Source organism: Nylanderia fulva, unplaced genomic scaffold, assembly GCF_048542155.1.
Source record: "Nylanderia fulva isolate GAGA-0341 unplaced genomic scaffold, ASM4854215v1 Scaffold7, whole genome shotgun sequence".
NCBI classification, from domain to species: domain Eukaryota; kingdom Metazoa; phylum Arthropoda; class Insecta; order Hymenoptera; family Formicidae; genus Nylanderia; species Nylanderia fulva.
Window position 1 is genome coordinate 373539 of NW_028190807.1, and position 18762 is coordinate 392300.

At 30.4% G+C, this 18762-nt stretch overlaps 1 protein-coding gene and 1 non-coding gene across 3 annotated transcripts; one reads left to right on the forward strand and one right to left on the reverse strand.

Moving 5' to 3' along the window:
* Positions 1 to 1471: 1471 nt before the first annotated feature.
* Positions 1472 to 1563, reverse strand: TRNAI-UAU (transfer RNA isoleucine (anticodon UAU)). The gene is given in 2 exon segments: positions 1472 to 1507; positions 1526 to 1563. It is a non-coding gene; the product is annotated as a tRNA-Ile (tRNA).
* Positions 1564 to 9801: 8238 nt separating this feature from the next.
* Positions 9802 to 18463, forward strand: Tmf (TATA element modulatory factor). Of its 2 annotated transcripts, none has more exons than XM_085488539.1 (11): positions 9802 to 10104; positions 10436 to 12465; positions 13165 to 13266; positions 13458 to 13736; positions 14197 to 14535; positions 14612 to 14824; positions 14984 to 15130; positions 15694 to 16086; positions 16397 to 16637; positions 16725 to 16851; positions 17588 to 18463. In XM_085488539.1, the coding sequence occupies exons 2-11, from the start codon at positions 10445 to 10447 to the stop codon at positions 17872 to 17874; spliced, it is 4149 nt and encodes a 1382-aa protein (XP_085344665.1). In that variant the 5' UTR covers positions 9802 to 10104; positions 10436 to 10444; the 3' UTR covers positions 17875 to 18463. The 2 variants fall into 2 exon arrangements, with proteins under 2 accessions (XP_085344665.1, XP_029171367.2); XM_029315534.2 differs by lacking the exon at positions 9802 to 10104 and adding an exon at positions 10123 to 10195.
* Positions 18464 to 18762: the final 299 nt, after the last annotated feature.

Consider the following 18762-nt stretch of genomic DNA (forward strand, 5'->3'; position numbering starts at 1 on the left):
CATAATGATCAAAGTAATAGATAATAAAATTTATTTAGATTGGTATCACAAAAAGACATTCTCAGGTAGATTACTTTCATTTTTTTCAAATCATCCGACTTGTCATAAAATAGGAACAATTTATAACTTGGTAGATAGAGCTTTATTACTATCACATCCGCAATTTCACAAAAAAAATATGAAAGTAATCTACCTGAGAATGTCTTTTTGTGATACCAATCTAAATAAATTTTATTATCTATTACTTTGATCATTATGTCTAAAAAGCTTATACAACGATTATCCTCTTTTTCCAATGTAAATTGTAGTAATACATCACGCTCTCTATTTTGACATTTGGTATTCAGACTTCGCAACACACACTTGAAATATCGGGGAAAAGGACTTGTTAAAACGATAATGTAAGTTGAAAGATTTTTTAATTTTCTCTGACATTGATTTAATTCGCGTATTATATCCGTAGCATGCTCAAATGTCGCATAACTTGGCATCTCAGACCAATCGCCTTGCATATCTATTGGTCAACAGCGAAGAATCGTTTCAATTTTATATTTTAACATTTAACTAACTTTGTATTTTTAACATTTAACTTTGTATTTTAATATTTAACTTTTATGTATTGATAAAGACTGTAGTGCAGTCGAAACGTTTACAATTTATATCGATTCTGTAACGAAATGTTAATTTAATTATTTAACTATTAATAAAAATTTTTACACCTTATTTATTTGCTCGTTCAGTTGGCCTACTATATATGATTTGTTTAATATTTATTAATATTTTTAAAATTTTCCGATATCGATAAAGAGATGAAACTAACTCCTATTTAATTTTTTATTAAAACTTTTAATCGATCGGAATATGATCAATAAAAATTATGCATTAGAAAGCTTGATTTTTTTAAAAACTTTTTTTTCTTTTATTTTTTTATAATAGAGAAAAAAGTTTAAAAAAAATCTAATTTTTATCTCTTTGAAAGAGTGCGTAACTTCTCAGGGAGAAATATACATGTATATATGTATATATATATATTATATAAAAAATCTTTAATTTTTAGCAAAGAATCATTTTCTACAATTTTTCGCACTTATTTATTTAGAAACTTTGTATGTATATATAAATTTATTATAAAATATATTCAATTTTGTCACTATTATGTTTTTACTTCTTTACATTAAAAATTAATCTTCACATTACAAGTTAAAAATTAAGTTGTTTTTATATTAAAAATATGAAATTTTTTATATAAAGTATTTTTATATAGTTATATATATATATTATATATATATATGTGTGTGTGTGTGTGTGTGTGTGTGTGTGTGTGTGTGTGTGTGTGTATGTGTGTATTTTATATATGTATATGTAGTATTTGATATTGCAAGTTTTGTATATGGATATACATTTGATAATTTGCATATAAGCAATGTTAAAACATAAGGAATTGCAAAATAAAAATTATTAAAAAAAAAAATGCTCCAGGTGAGGCTCGAACTCACAACCCCGGCATTGCTCACGAAAACTGTCTTATAAGTACCGTGCGCTAACCAATTGCGCCACTGGAGCTATTGTGAATAAGGCCACTGAAACGAGTCTTTTCAGACGTAGTATTGATAATATCGAAAGAACATGTTGCTTCTAAATGACCGATTTATACACGATGCACATTGAATATAATTTTTGCTCAAAATTAAACTAAAGAAGAATAGAGTATCTATCTAACATTATTTGTTATATTTATTTATTTTTATTTATTTATATTTATTTATTTTTGATTATTTATTTATTTATATTTATTTGTTTTTATTTATTTAATTTATTATTTTTTTATTCATCTATCTATTCTAGATATTCTATTCATTAATTTTATAAATAAACAATTTGCATGTTAATTGCAAAATAGTTGGAAAAAAATAAATATATATATAAATAACAAAATTGCATTTTTTAACAATTTGTACCTGTGGAAAATAATTGCAAATCTCCCGTGTGAATTTTCCTTATTAAATCTTTTAACTACAATCAGCTGATTTTGACATTTCGGGTTTGAAATTAAGCGAAATAAACTTGAAACAAAAATTAATTAAAATTAATTAGATTGTGATACCACAGATTAATAGACAGATCGCCAAAGGCCTGCCTAAAGAATAGACCGCCATCTTCGTGCGATAGACTTTGCCCCTTACCGACACACTTTGCCCCTGGTTCGAGTCCGTGCTAAATTTCGTAGACTTGAACCAAAAGACTTTGCCCCTGGTTCGAGTCCGTGCTAAATTTCGTAGACTCGACCAAAAGACTTTGCCCCTGGTGCAAGTCCAGGTTAAATTCGTTTGACATTACCAACAGACTTTGCCCCTGGTGCGAATCCAGGCTAATTGATCATGAGACCAATTTGAGAGATTTGGCCCCCGTTGTGTGTGTGTGTGTGTGAGAGAGAGAGAGAGAAAGAGAAAGAGAATATTTTACATATGCATATATATATATATATATATATATATATATATATAAAATTTATTAAATATAAAAAATATATTTTTTACACATAAAATGTTTTTTTATTGAAATAATCACGATTTTAAATGTGATATAACACAGTGTTCAAAAATTTTTAATTAAATTTTATTAAAAAAAATTACTTGAAATTTTTTACATTAAGAATTTAAAGGCTCCTCATTCTCTTGTAGAAATTTATCACTATGCCAATTAATCACTTATTTCGAGTATTTAAAATACTATAATATACAGTAATTTAAGTATTCGAAATAAAAGTGATTAATTACTCGAAATAAAATTGATAAATTGGCGTTACTAGTAATAAATTTCTATAAGGGTTGAAATAAAGTATAAGAGATAAATAGGCTATATGTGAGCCGTATGCGAAATGTGAGATGTAAGACGCATATTGAAATTTAATTTTTTGATATAACTTTCAAAAATGTACACGAGGTACAAAAAATTAGCTTGGACATTTGTAAGACTTAAAATTGGGATTAATTCTCAATTCTATTAATTAAATTTCGATATAACACACCTTACATCCGCGCACGGCTCACATATAGCCCATTTATTAGTGCAATTTTTAAGTTCCTTATTTTTCAAAGTTCACCTTTTTACGTTATCAAATATTTTTGGTACGTTTTCAAGAATTTTATATTTTTACTTACCGCAGTTTCTTATCCAAATGTAAAATCTTTTATCGCAGTCTATAAAAAATTGAAACAATTTACAATTTTATGATATAATATTATTATTATTACAATTTCTATATATATGCTCATCTGTCAAATATCGTGATTTATTTCACATTATTATTATCTATTTTAATAAAAAAAAAAAAAAAAAACACTTGTAACAATCAAAAATAAACCGCCTGCCGCGAACGGAAAATGCCAAGAAAGCACGCAATTTCCGCGAATCTCGTAATTTTTTTGAAGAATCAACAATTTCAACGAAATTGTAAATTCTTCAAATCACTGCACAAGTATAATTCACAATAATAATTTTCAGTAACTACGATAAAAAATCGTATACTGAAAACCGCAAACGAAAGTGCAATGGAAGTAAGAGTAAAGTCTGTGATAAAATTAATTGGCAATAGAAAATTAATAATTTTCAAATAGAAAAATTTTGAAATTACCGAGGATTTACAAATAATAAAGTAAAAATATTAAATAATTTATGTTTTCGAATTTTGCTCGCGGAGAGGATCTTTAAAACAAGATTTTTAGAAGAGAGGACCTTTAAAATATAAACAGGCAAAAACGTTGAAAAAATTAAAGCGCGCGTTTAAACAGATAAACGCAATGAAATAGATACGCAATTGTTTTTACTTATCGCTGTAAGCTCACAAGCTTCTGACGTGCTATACACTTTTATATAATATATACAGGGTGTCCGGTAACTAACGGACCAATGATTAAGGGCGGATTCTCTGGCCAATTTGGAGACGATTTTTCCTTAGCAAAAATGTAGAGAAGTCAATAATTTTCGAGTTATAAGCGATTGAAAAAAATAGGTTTTTTGAAAACTAAACGTTTTGGAGTTAAAAGTCTAACATAATTACATTCTTCAGTTAATTTCAGGTAGAGTTTACTATAATACAATTTTAATTTAAGGCTTAGTTATAAAGATATATAATGACAAAGATTGGAAAGTTGTAAAAAATGATGACCTTTTTCGACATTTTCGCTGAAGAAAAATCGTTCCCAAATTGACCAAAGAATCCATTTGTAATCATTGGTCTGTTAGTTACCGGACACCCTGTATATTGGACACGAGTTTCGTTTGTTTCAGATTCTCGAGAGTTGAAGTAGGAACATACGAGTATCATATATCGTTTGTGACTTGCCGAATGAAAGCAAGACAGAGAGCGAACGAGATGATGAGCTTAATAGCTCATAATGTTATAAATAAATAAATAAAAAATTATAACTTGACCTACTAGTTATTGAATCTTTTTTTAATAAAATGTTTCATTATTATTATCATCTAAGTCTAAGTCGTTTAATTACTTTTTAGTTTTTTAATAATTAATTTAATTTATTCTAGTCATTTTTATATGAGAAAAATAATATCACGTATACGTTTTATAATGAATTAATATATTTCGGGAACCGAATTATATATTCTTAATAATATTAAAGTGTTTAAAAATTATATTTGACTTTTAATTTTAATTATTTTTTAGCAAAGAGTTTCGAAATCTCTTACACACATAATGGGGATTTTTTTCATCCATATATTCGCAATTTAGTATATATGTTAATTATTAATTTTAATAAAATAAAAATTAAAATTAAAGGTCAAATATAATTTTTAAACACAAATATATTAAATTAATTATAAAACGTATACCCATGATAGTATTTTTCTCGTACGAAAATAATTAGAGTAAATTAAATTAATCATAAAAGATTAAAAATTAATTAAAGAATTTAAACTTATATTTTATATAATAATAATAAAACATTTTATTACGTCAAACCGTCGTGAAATAATTAAATAAAATTTGCTAGTTACGTCGAAGTCAAGTTTTCTAAGCTTATAAAACATTTTATTAAAAAACAGATTCAATAAATATAAGTACATGTTATATGTATACTTATATTTATTGAATCTGTTTTTTTTATAAAATGTTTTATTATTATCATATAAAATATAAATTATTTAATTATTTTTTTATTTTTTTATGAGTAATTTAATTTATTCTAGTTATTTTTGTACGAGAAAAATACTATCACGGGTATACGTTTTATAACAAATTAAATATATTTATGTTCAAAAATTATATTTGACCTTTAATTTTAATTTTGTATTTTATTAAAATTAATAATTAACATATATACTTAATTGCGAATTATATGGATGAACAAAATCCCTATTATGTGTGTAAGAGATTTCGAAACTCTTTGCTAAAATAATTAAAATTAAAAGTCAAATATAATTTTTGAACACTTTTATATTATTAAAAATATATAATTCGACTCTCGAAATATATTAATTCATTATAAAACGTATACGTATTAGTATTTTTCACATATTGAAATGATTAGAATAAATTAAATTAATTATTAAAAAACTAAAAATTAATTAAACGACTTAGACTTAGATGATAATAATAATGAAACATTTATTAAAAAATAATTATAATAGGTCAGGTTAATATTTTATTTATTTATTTATTTATAACATCATAAAATTCTGTCCTTTCCGAAATACGCGAACGCTACGAAAAGATAAATCTCGTACATGCCGCCGGACGAGTTCATGAGCATGAGACGCTCTTATCTTGGGAACGTATTAATAGTTACTGCATTGACCACTACTACAATATGGCGCTGAAATCAGTGAGAAATGCTGGTCTCTCCTTCATCCAGACCTTTGGCGATCTGTCTATTAACACAGATTAATAGACAGATCGCCAAAGGCCTGCCTAAAGAAGAGACCGCCATCTTCATGCGATAGACTTTGCCCCTTACCGACACACTTTGCCCCTGGTTCGAGTCCGTGCTAAATTTCGTAGACTTGAACCAAAAGACTTTGCCCCTGGTTCGAGTCCGTGCTAAATTTCGTCGACTCGACCAAAAGACTTTGCCCCTGGTGCAAGTCCAGGCTAAATTCGTTTGACATTACCAACAGACTTTGCCCCTGGTGCGAATCCAGGCTAATTGATCATGAGACCAATTTGAGAGATTTGGCCCCCGTTGTGTGTGTGTGTGTGTGTGTGAGAGAGAGAGAGAGAGAGAGAGAGAGAGAGAGAGAGAAAGAGAAAGAGAATATTTTACATATGCATATATATATATATATATATATAAAATTTATTAAATATAAAAAATATATTTTTTACACATAAAATGTTTTTTTATTGAAATAATCACGATTTTAAATGTGATATAACACAGTGTTCAAAAATTTTTAATTAAATTTTATTAAAGAAAATTACTTAAAATTTTTTACATTAAGAATTTAAAGGCTCCTTATTCTCTTGTAGAAATTTATCACTATGCCAATTAATCACTTATTTCGAGTATTTAAAATACTATAATATACAGTAATTTAAGTATTCGAAATAAAAGTGATTAATTACTCGAAATAAATTGATAAATTGGCGTTACCAGTAATAAATTTCTATAAGGGTTGAAATAAAGTATAGAGATAAATAGGCTATATGTGAGCCGTATGCGAAATGTGAGATGTAAGACGCATATTGAAATTTAATTTTTCGATATAACTTTCAAAAATGTACACGAGGTACAAAAAATTAGCTTGGACATTTGTAAGACTTAAAATTGGGATTAATTCTCAATTCTATTAATTAAATTTCGATATAACACACCTTACATCCGCGCACGGCTCACATATAGCCCATTTATTAGTGCAATTTTTAAGTTCCTTATTTTTCAAAGTTCACCTTTTTACGTTATCAAATATTTTGGTACGTTTTCAAGAATTTTATATTTTTACTTACCGCAGTTTCTTATCCAAATGTAAAATCTTTTATCGCAGTCTATAAAAAATTGAAACAATTTACAATTTTATGATATAATATTATTATTATTACAATTTCTATATATATGCACATCTGTCAAATATCGTGATTTATTTTACATTATTATTATCTATTTTAATAAAAAAAAAAAAAAACACTTGCAACAATCAAAAATAAACCGCCTGCCGCGAACGGAAAATGCCAAGAAAGCACGCAATTTCCGCGAATCTCGTAATTTTTTTGAAGAATCAACAATTTCAACGAAATTGTAAATTCTTCAAATCACTGCACAAGTATAATTCACAATAATAATTTTCAGTAACTACGATAAAAAATCGTATACTGAAAACCGCAAACGAAAGTGCAATGGGAGTAAGAGTAAAGTCTGTGATAAAATTAATTGTCAATAGAAAATTAATAATTTTCAAATAGAAAAATTTTGAAATTACCGAGGATTTACAAATAATAAAGTAAAAATATTAAATAATTTATGTTTTCGAATTTTGCTCGCGGAGAGGATCTTTAAAACAAGATTTTTAGAAGAGAGGACCTTTAAAATATAAACAGGCAAAAACGTTGGAAAAATTAAAGCGCGCGTTTAAACAGATAAACGCAATGAAATAGATACGCAATTGTTTTTACTTATCGCTGTAAGCTCACAAGCTTCTGACGTGCTATACACTTTTATATAATATATACAGGGTGTCCGGTAACTAACGGACCAATGATTAAGGGCGGATTCTCTGGCCAATTTGGAGACGATTTTTCCTTAGCAAAAATGTAGAGAAGTCAATAATTTTCGAGTTATAAGCGATTGAAAAAAATAGGTTTTTTGAAAACTAAACGTTTTGGAGTTAAAAGTCTAACATAATTACATTCTTCAGTTAATTTCAGGTAGAGTTTACTATAATAAAATTTTAATTTAAGGCTTAGTTATAAAGATACATAATGACAAAGATTGGAAAGTTGTAAAAAATGATGACCTTTTTCGACATTTTCGCTGAGGAAAAATCGTTCCCAAATTGACCAAAGAATCCATTTGTAATCATTGGTCTGTTAGTTACCGGACACCCTGTATATTGGACACGAGTTTCGTTTGTTTCAGATTCTCGAGAGTTGAAGTAGGAACATACGAGTATCATATATCGTTTGTGACTTGCCGAATGAAAGCAAGACAGAGAGCGAACGAGATGATGAGCTTAATAGCTCATAATGTTATAAATAAATAAATAAAAAATTATAACCTGACCTACTAGTTATTGAATCTTTTTTTAATAAAATGTTTCATTATTATTATCATCTAAGTCTAAGTCGTTTAATTACTTTTTAGTTTTTTAATAATTAATTTAATTTATTCTAGTCATTTTTATATGAGAAAAATAATATCACGTATACGTTTTATAATGAATTAATATATTTCGGGAACCGAATTATATATTCTTAATAATATAAAAGTGTTCAAAAATTATATTTGACTTTTAATTTTAATTATTTTTTAGCAAAGAGTTCCGAAATCTCTTACACACATAATGGGGATTTTTTTCATCCATATAATTCGCAATTAAGTATATATGTTAATTATTAATTTTAATAAAATAAAAATTAAAATTAAAGGTCAAATATAATTTTTAAACACAAATATATTAAATTAATTATAAAACGTATACCCATGATAGTATTTTTCTCGTACAAAAATAATTAGAGTAAATTAAATTAATCATAAAAGATTAAAAATTAATTAAAGAATTTAAACTTATATTTTATATAATAATAATAAAACATTTTATTACGTCAAACCGTCGTGAAATAATTAAATAAAATTTGCTAGTTACGTCAAAGTCAAGTTTTCTAAGCTTATAAAACATTTTATTAAAAAACAGATTCAATAAATATAAGTACATGTTATATATATACTTATATTTATTGAATCTGTTTTTTTTATAAAATGTTTTATTATTATCATATATAATATAAATTATTTAATTATTTTTTAATTTTTTTATGAGTAATTTAATTTGTTCTAGTTATTTTTGTACGAGAAAAATACTATCACGGGTATACGTTTTATAACGAATTAAATATATTTATGTTCAAAAATTATATTTGACCTTTAATTTTAATTTTGTATTTTATTAAAATTAATAATTAACATATATACTTAATTGCGAATTATATGGATGAACAAAATCCCTATTATGTGTGTAAGAGATTTCGGAACTCTTTGCTAAAATAATTAAAATTAAAAGTCAAATATAATTTTTGAACACTTTTATATTATTAAAAATATATAATTCGACTCTCGAAATATATTAATTCATTATAAAACGTATACGTATTAGTATTTTTCACATATTAAAATGATTAGAATAAATTAAATTAATTATTAAAAAACTAAAAATTAATTAAACGACTTAGACTTAGATGATAATAATAATGAAACATTTATTAAAAAATAATTATAATAGGTCAGGTTAATATTTTATTTATTTATTTATTTATTTATTTATAACATCATAAAATTCTGTCCTTTCCGAAATACGCGAACGCTACGAAAAGATAAATCTCGTACATGCCGCCGGATGAGTTCATGAGCATGAGACGCTCTTATCTTGGGAACGTATTAATAGTTACTGCATTGACCACTACTACGATATGGCGCTGAAATCAGTGAGAAATACTGGTCTCTCCTTCATCCAGACCTTTGGCGATCTGTCTATTAATCTGTGGTGATACACACTGAATAATCTTCTGCGTACAGAAAACAAGGAAGAAAACGGTTTTTTCTTATAGAATAGCGTGAATCTGATTGGCTGGAGGGCAGACGTAGCAACCAATTGACTCTTCGTTCCAGCGGAAAAGCTTCAAGCTGATTGGCTGGTGAGCAGCCGCGGCAGCCAATCGACTCTTCGCTCCAACGGGAAAACTGCAAGTTGATTAGCCGCCCAAAGTATGTTGGTAGCAACTGTCAGAAATGTATTGACAGCACTGGCACGACACTTGTCACGAACATGTCGGCTGCTACTGACAAATGCATTTTGACAGTTAACAGGCGGATCGGTTGAGAAAGGAAATTAAAGAACGTGTCTCGCTGTCACCAGCGTTGCTTTGGAGAATGTCATGTACGTTTGTTGTGACAGATTAATATATGAATATCGCGTGAAATAGTGCAATCTAGGAACAAATCTTCACAAACGATGTTTCCGACAGCTTGTAAATATAATTAGGGGAATATTAAATCTTGCAACATCTCTCAGTAGATTTAATAAATAATATACATGAATTTGTTCAGAATTTAATATAATGTTGTATACAATATAAGTAATATTTATGTTTGCAACAAAAGATTGTTTCGCACTTAAAAAATTATATTTATCCTATTATAGTTAGAAAAATAGAATTAGTAATATATGTATTATTTTATAATTTATTATTATATTTTTCTTATTTTAGGTATAAAACATGAGTTGGTTTGATGCTACGGGATTTGCCAATTTGGCAAAGTCTGCCCTGAAGGGAGCCCAGAAGACTATAGACAAGGCTCTGGATATCAAGGAGGAGGAACCAAAGGTTATTCAGTCGCACACGGACGAGACCTCGGACTTCTTCGCGAGTTGGGGGTTGCAAAACGAGGAGGAGGCAAACAAACGTGAGGCCAATTTGCAGAAACAGTCAAATTCCAATAGTATCTGGGGCAGCTTCACCGGTTCCTTTTTCGAGCCTCCTAGAATCATAGACAACAATGCGTGGAAGATTGTCAAGCACTCCAAGTCCTTGCAAAGTCCTGCCAGTCAAGGTGAAGAGCAGTGCGAGATGGTGTCTTCTGCCTCGGTTCCTGAAAAATTGGTGACAACCGATGGAAAATCCACAGTGACAAAGGCTGAATCTGTACATAGCGGAGAGGAAGGAGAGTCCAGAGTTACTAGTGAATCTGTAAATATAAATCATAACATATCTAAGGAATCTAATAGCAAAGGTGCATCGGAGTCTTGTATATCATCTGAACAATTGCCCCCAGACAGCGTTGCACCTACTAGTACCAAACTGAATATATCTAAAAGTGCCAGTTTAGATTTGGAGCAAATTTATCGTGCACCAACAGCGGACGACATCGACGATGAGTCCGCAACTAGCAACGAGGAGGAAGAAGAGGAGCGGTATCGCGACGAGATGACATTGGAGAACAATGATACTAATCAACCATCGAGTTCCACTAATGTGTTCCATAATGCACCCAATCCAGTCTCCTCCGAGAGCGACAAGAAAAGCTTGGAGAGCGTGGAGATACTTGGTTCGCAGTCCAACAGTGACTGCACAACCACTCCGGAATCCGACCTCAATTCCGTCACCAATTCCCTGAGTCCCTCGCTCGTAGGCATCAAGGTGAACTCCGAGTCGGTCGAGATCCTGCCAGACAGTCTGGTGACGTCGCCGAGTTCCGTGGAGGTCCTGGGAGACTGGAAGAGCGACAGCAGTCCCTATCTATCCCCGATAGACCCGAAGACCTCCGAGTCCTCTCCCGGCTTGGACGCGGACGAGTGCGCCACCCCGTGTGTGGAGTGCGCGGACACGTTGCTGCAGCCTCTGGATCGATTCGAGGCGTCGTCCTCCGACATCTCGCCATACGAGTCCCCTCTGGAGGAGGTCAAGACCCTGAGCACCAGCTCGCATCCCTACAGCGTCGACAGCACACCGTCCTCCAATGTGTTCTCCAGCCTGGACCTGGGTAAGAGCCCGTCGCAGCTGATGGTTGACAGCTCGAAGACCTCCCCGGAGAGCGTCGAGGTGATTCCGGACGCGGACGAGCTGGACGAAGTCAGTCTGGCCGAGGACTCCTACACCTCGGCCTCCGAGGGCACCGTCATGACGGTGCTGGAGCCGTTGCAGCTGGACGCCGTCAGGAACAAGCTGGACCTGGCCGACCTCGGGGTGAAGCTGCCCGCGAGGATGCACGACTCGTGTCCGGACGACCGGCAGATGTTGGCGAAAGCCTGCACCACGGACAACAAGCTGAACCTGAGCCTCGACTCGCTGAAGGAGAAGCACAATTTGCATCTGACCCTGGAACCGATCACCACCCAGCCGATCCGCAAGCTGGATCACCATCAGTTGGTGGAGAGTGCGAACGAAAAGTCGGATGTCTCCACCTTCTCCCAGTTGATGAGCGCCACTATAGAGCCCCCGGATCCGGAGAATTATCCTCAAGTCGAGAACGCGAAGACGATGGAGAGCAATAATACCGATCAGTATTTGGTGTCCACCGATTCCAGCGGGGAAGGGACTCTGATAGAGAGCAGCTCGGAGGATAACGCGACCTTGATTTGCACGAACGAGTGTCCTAAGGTCCTGGAGACCCCTTTGACCGCTAGTTCCTATGTGAAGACCATGCTGGCTGATGCTATGGTTGAAAAGGGTGAGATAATTGATGTGGAGACTATTTGCGCCGAAGTGCCGCGAGAAAACTCACCTATTTCATCAGAAAGGTATAATATCGCGCTCGATTCATGCAGGGTGGACCGAATAAAACGTTTTACGAATTTTTTTTATCCAAGAATATTGTTTCTTGAGAAAAATGTTTCCAAATTAAAGTCGTAGGATTTCGAGGGAGGAAAAAAATTGGCGCTACTGACTCTTCGCTAAAGGGCAATTTTCAAGGTTATTTGAAGGTTATTTGAAGGTCATTTGTGTTTTTTTTACATAAATCGATTCTTGTAATATTCAGCATAAAAAGTTAGTAGGGATAGAATGGTCAAAAGGTGAATAGTTTACGAGATATTTCATACTTAAGTTTATTTAAAAAAAACAAATGACCTTGAAAATTGCCTTTTAGGAAAAAGTTTATATTAAATATTTTTGGAGATATATAAAAGTTCGTAACGCTTTATTTTGTCCACCTTGTATACACTGATTCTAAATAAATGCAAATCTTGCACGTCAACATGTATTCCTAGATCCTCCCATTTAATTTATTCAAAATTTGAAAAAAAAGAAACAAATGTAATATTTATCCTTTCCTTCCGAGGAGCGTAACTTCTTAAGAAGGGCTATGTTAGTATATATGTTTACATGAAAGATTTTCCTTGATTTTCAAGAAAGTAATAATTTCTTAAAATTATTCGCATTTATTTAGATTCACTCTGTATATGATAATAAGTATAAAATAGTTAATTTCTTTCTTACAGTCGTTCTGATCTAGTAAAAATTGGCTCCGATCAGGCCAGCGGACACACTAGCGGAGACGAATTGGAAACCACAACGTCGAGTGACATCGAGATAATATCTAGGTATAATAGAAAAATATAATTATAAATAACAAAATATAAATAAAATTAAATATAATATTAATATTATATAGAATATATAATATATTAGATTATATTAGATTAATATATAATATATAAAATTAAATAATTAAAGATATAATAAAATATTGCGTTGAATATTAATAATCACATCATTTGCTCTTTGCTAATAGTCCAAACGGAGATTCAAGCTCAACTCAATCGCGACAGAGTCCCGCAAAATTGCAATTGACCAAAGGCGGCGATCTGCTAACGAAGACTTTGAAGATCAGAGGTCATTCCCGCGAATTGAGCGAGATCAGTATAGGCTCGGACGAGACAAATATGGAGATAGAAAAGCTTCTGAAACGAGTGCAGGAGATGACGGAGATTTTGGAGGCGAGAGAATCAAAGCTGATCGACGTGAGCAGGATGAACATGGAATTACACGAGCAAAATGCAAATTTAATGAAGTAAGATCGTCATACTCTCTTCATGTACTTCGATAATTATACATAGGGTGTCCCAAAAATCCTGCTACATATAGCAAATTTAATGAAGTAAGATCGTCATACTCTCTTCATGTACTTCGATAACTATACATAGGGTGTCCCAAAAATCCTGCTACATATAACTGTATGTATCTCGATAACAACTGTAAATATCTCGAAAACAAAGGTTTTTTAGAGGAAAGATTTTCAAATAAAAATTATAGAGTATTAAGTGACGTATTAAGTAGTAATATTAGTGTGACTATAAATAGCATTATTAAAATCCTGTTGTGGACTTTTGGAACACCCTGTATATGAGTAAATAAAATAAAAAATAATTATATATGAATTATAATAAATATAATTTATTTTTATATTTTTCATATAAATATAATATAAGAAAAACAATATAACAAAATAATAAATGTGTTTTTTCTTTTAGGCAACTCGAGAATTTTGAAAAACATGCGGAGCAGAATCAAAATATAAATCAAATCACAGACGAGTATACGCAGCGTTTGTCAGCATTGGAGAGAAAATTTCAGCAAGCTATAAGAGAGCGCGATCAGTTGAGGAAAAATCTGGATCAGCTGAAGTGGGATGCGGCGTCACGTTTGTCCTCCCAGGAGATGTCCAATATAAACGCCGAGAAGGACGAGATCATAAAAGAACTTCGCGAGGAGGGTGAGAAACTCAGTAAACAGCAGCTTCAACACAGCAACATCATAAAGAAGTTGCGGGTGAAGGAGAAAGAGATCGATGCGACGATAAAGAGTCAAAAGTACGTCGATTATTCTCTTATTTTTCATTAATTTAATTTTTTAAATTTTCTTCTATTCACCATCATCTTTTTTCAGAGAACAAATAGAGGAGCAGAATACGGAACTGGAAAGATTGAAGCGTTCGTTGCACGCGAAGGAGGAAGTCGAACGCAGTCAGATAGAAGCTGTTCATACCCTGACGGCGAAGACGAAGAAGCAAGAAAAAGAGATACTCATGTTGCAGGAAAAATTGGACAATACAGTACATAAGATGGAAGCCTACAAGAAGAGCTTGGATGCTGCGAAAGTGTAAGTGGAGTTATTATAATTCCTGGGTCCTCACAATGTCAGATTGTGACGTTACAATTCCAACATTGGTCGATGAGGAGTCTGAATTAATTTTTTTTCAAAGTATAAAAAGTGAACACTGCATAAGAATCTAATAATAAGAATTTCCGTGTAATATAGTGAGTTAACAGAAAAAAAGGAGGCGTTGCTAGCTATGGAGGAGGAACTGAAAGAGGCTGTGGACAACGCGGGAGAATCGTGTCAGCTGTTTGCGCAAGTGGAGGACTTGAAATTGAAGTACCGTCAAGCTGAAGAAACTCATGTCAAGTAAATATCGCATTAATTAGGGACAGTATTTGTTGTTATCTAGATAAAATTATACAGATGATCATCTAGATAAAACTTTGACGTCATCTTATCTTTATATAGATAATAGAAATATGTATTATTTATATCTGCATCTTAGATGAAAAAAGTATTATCTTTACTTAAATTATCTAGAATAATTTTCAGATAATTTTGATTTAGAATCATAGCACATAAAAATACTTAAATAGTAGAACTTAAGCAGTAAGCGATAAAAATTTATAATTAAAGATATGAATACATATATTTTTATATCCCTTTTATAATTTACATTTTTTTAATAATTGTGTTTACATAAGCAATCTTAAAAATTATTATTTAGAAAATTATCTAGATGAATTACCATATAATTTTATCTTTTATCAAGATAATTTAAAACAAAATTATCTTTATCTTATCTAAGATGAATTTACATATTTTTATTTTACCTTTAGCTGTCTAATTTTAAAATCATCTAAGCACAACACTGATTAGGGATTGTAGAATTAATTTTTCGACTCTAAGTATTTATCTTCTTGCGATAGGAGGGAGGAGTTTCTCAAACACGAGAATAGCGAGCTGCTGAAGCGATTGGAAGCCGCGGAAGCCAGGAGCGAAGAGTTATCCGAATCCGTCTCGGTAGCAACGAAACCTCTGTTGAGGCAACTGGAACAACTTCAGGCGAACTTGCTGCATAAATCCAACAGTTTTATGAAGCAGGAGAAGATTCTGTCGGAGAAGAACATTGAATTACAATCGAAAGTCGAAAATTTAATGGAAATGGATCGTCTTCTGAGAGAGGAAAATGTCAATTTGAAGTCCAAAGAGTCGCCATTAGAATCGAAACTCAATTTTAAAGAGAAGGAGAGAGCAAAATTGCAAGAGTCGTGTGATAAGCTGAAGGAAGAAAGCGAGCGACTAATCGAGCAAAATAAGCAGTAAGTACAATATTTAGACATGGATAATAAATATAAATAAATATTAAATAATAAATGTAAATAAATATAATAAATATAATAAATAGATAAATAAATTATTTACAATATATATATATATATATATATATATATATATTATAATTATTTATAATATTTATAATAGATATGTAATATTTTAATATAAGATTTTTATATTTTTTTATAAATATTATTTATTTATTAATATTTTAGATAAGTAATAATTTATATATAATAAATATTAGACGTGGATAATAAATTGTTAAATTTATAACACGTCGTCAAATTGTAGACACCAAGACGCGATAAAAATTCTCGAGCAGACGCATTCCGATTACGTGCAAGATTTAAAAAGGGAGATAGATGCTTTGGAGAATAAATTGGCTGTGGAGAAAGCTGCGACCGACGCGGAACGAAGAAGAAATAACGCGATACTGGAACAGCAACAAAACACTGACGAGGAATCACGATTTAGCCCCACTCTCAGTATAGGCCAGGAGTCTGTTAGTAGTGCGAATAGTGGCTGGCCAGGTGTATGTATATATGATATCAAGTAGAGTTGACAGTTGATACATCTACACATGTATATATGTTTATATATCATGCATAATTTTTTTCAGTTTAACGATTCAGTATTTGATAATAGCTCTGGAAGATTTCCTCCAATGTCCTACGAGACCATCAGAGCTGGCTCGAGCAGCACGTCGATCTTTGAAAATTTACAGGCTCAACTAAAACAAAGGGATGGTAGGTATCAATAATTATAATTATAATAAACTATAATAATTATTATTTATTATAATAATGATTATTATTATAGTTTATTACAATGACAAAGTTATTTATAGTTTAATATTTCTAATATTACTATTTATACACACTAATATTACTACTTAATACGTTATTTAAGCTCTACAACTTTTATTTGAAACATTTTTCGCAAAAAGCCCTTGTTTTCGAGATATTTAACTGCTGCAAGATTTTTGGGACATCCTATATATTACAATAATTGTTATAATAATAATTATGATAGATATTATAATTAATTATGTGTTAATAGTTTATTCAGATAGCAAGCATACGTCATTTTGACGTAGAATGACGTCATTAGACGGCAAAATGACGTTTAATGACGTCAGTTTGCTACTTAGGTAATTCTAATATATATTATTATGCTTAATATAATTACATAATATAATTAATTAGATTTTATAATTCATTATTATAATAATTTACTCAGGTAGCAAGCATACGTCATTTTGACATCAAATGACGTCATTTAGACGGCAAAATGATGTCATTTTGACGTTTAATGACATCTGTTTGCTACTTAGGTAATTTTAATATATATATTATATGATTATAATGTCTTAATTTAATATTTGATATATATATATATATATATATATATATATATATATTTAATATATTTTTATCGATAATGTTATATTCAATGTCATATATTGTAATCTTTATTACACAGGTGAGATACAGCAACTCCAGTGGGACTTGTCACGGCGGAACCTAGAGAGGGACGCATTGAATTCGGAATTGGCTACGTTGACTTTGAAGATCGAGGATTTGAACGTGAAAGTCTCGCAAACGCAGGCTCTAAACGAAAATCTCAGCGAGACGCAAACCAGATACGACGCCCTGTTGCAGATGTACGGCGAGAAGGTCGAGGAGAATCAAGAATTGCGACTGGATTTGGAGGATGTTAAGGAGATGTACAAGACGCAAATCGATCAGCTTCTGAAAAGGCAAAATTAACGAAAAAGTTTCCCGAACATGTTCGCACAGTCGATAATAATTCTGAAAGAAAATTTTAATTACGTAATGTACATGCACACGTTTTTAGTGCATGTCGTAAAAAATCACGTAATTTTTTCATCCCTTTCTAGAGCAACATACAGGCATATAAAACAGTTTTATATAGTATGAAGGATTTTTAAAATACATTCTGGCATATATTTATATATATATATATCTAGTGCAAATATTTGCGAACATATGTGATAAAGAATTTAGATCCTGATAAAGTTTTAAATCAGATCCCTTTACAAAATTACATATGAATAATATATTATGACGAATTAGAATCGAGAGAAAAATTAAGTGAGCTAAAATTGTCTTTAAAAAAATATCAATAGCTAAAGATATTACATCTTATAACTTTTATCTGCTTCACATAAAATTGTTATTATTATTATTATTTCTTGTGTAGTTATTATGTTCTATATTTATGTTCTATATTTTAATTTAATATCAGGGAGGATTGTGTGATAATGGATTGTATCATAATGTTTAAATATAATAATACAATGTATATATATATATATATTACTGCAATGACAATGTACTTTATTATCGTATGTATAAATATAATAATATGAACATTAATGATTTTTCTAGTATAATAAATAATATATATAAATAATACCCCTGTAAATTAGAATTATGAGATATAGTTTCACTTTCTTATATAATTATGGTATAATGATATATGTAATAAGTCTAATATATATTCATTATATTTAATATTTAATATATTAATTATATATAATATTAAATATATAATGTTATATATTATATATATATATATATATATATATATATATAAATATTTAAATATATATTAAATATATATATATATATATA

Coding starts and splice junctions, on each gene's coding strand:
- Tmf (XM_085488539.1), top strand. CDS start 10,445: ATGAGTTGGTTTGATGCTACGGGATTTGCCAATTTGGCAAAGTCTGCC. Junction 14,536..14,611: donor GCGACGATAAAGAGTCAAAA/GTACGTCGATTA, acceptor ATCTTTTTTCAG/AGAACAAATAGAGGAGCAGA. Junction 16,087..16,396: donor CTAATCGAGCAAAATAAGCA/GTAAGTACAATA, acceptor GTCAAATTGTAG/ACACCAAGACGCGATAAAAA.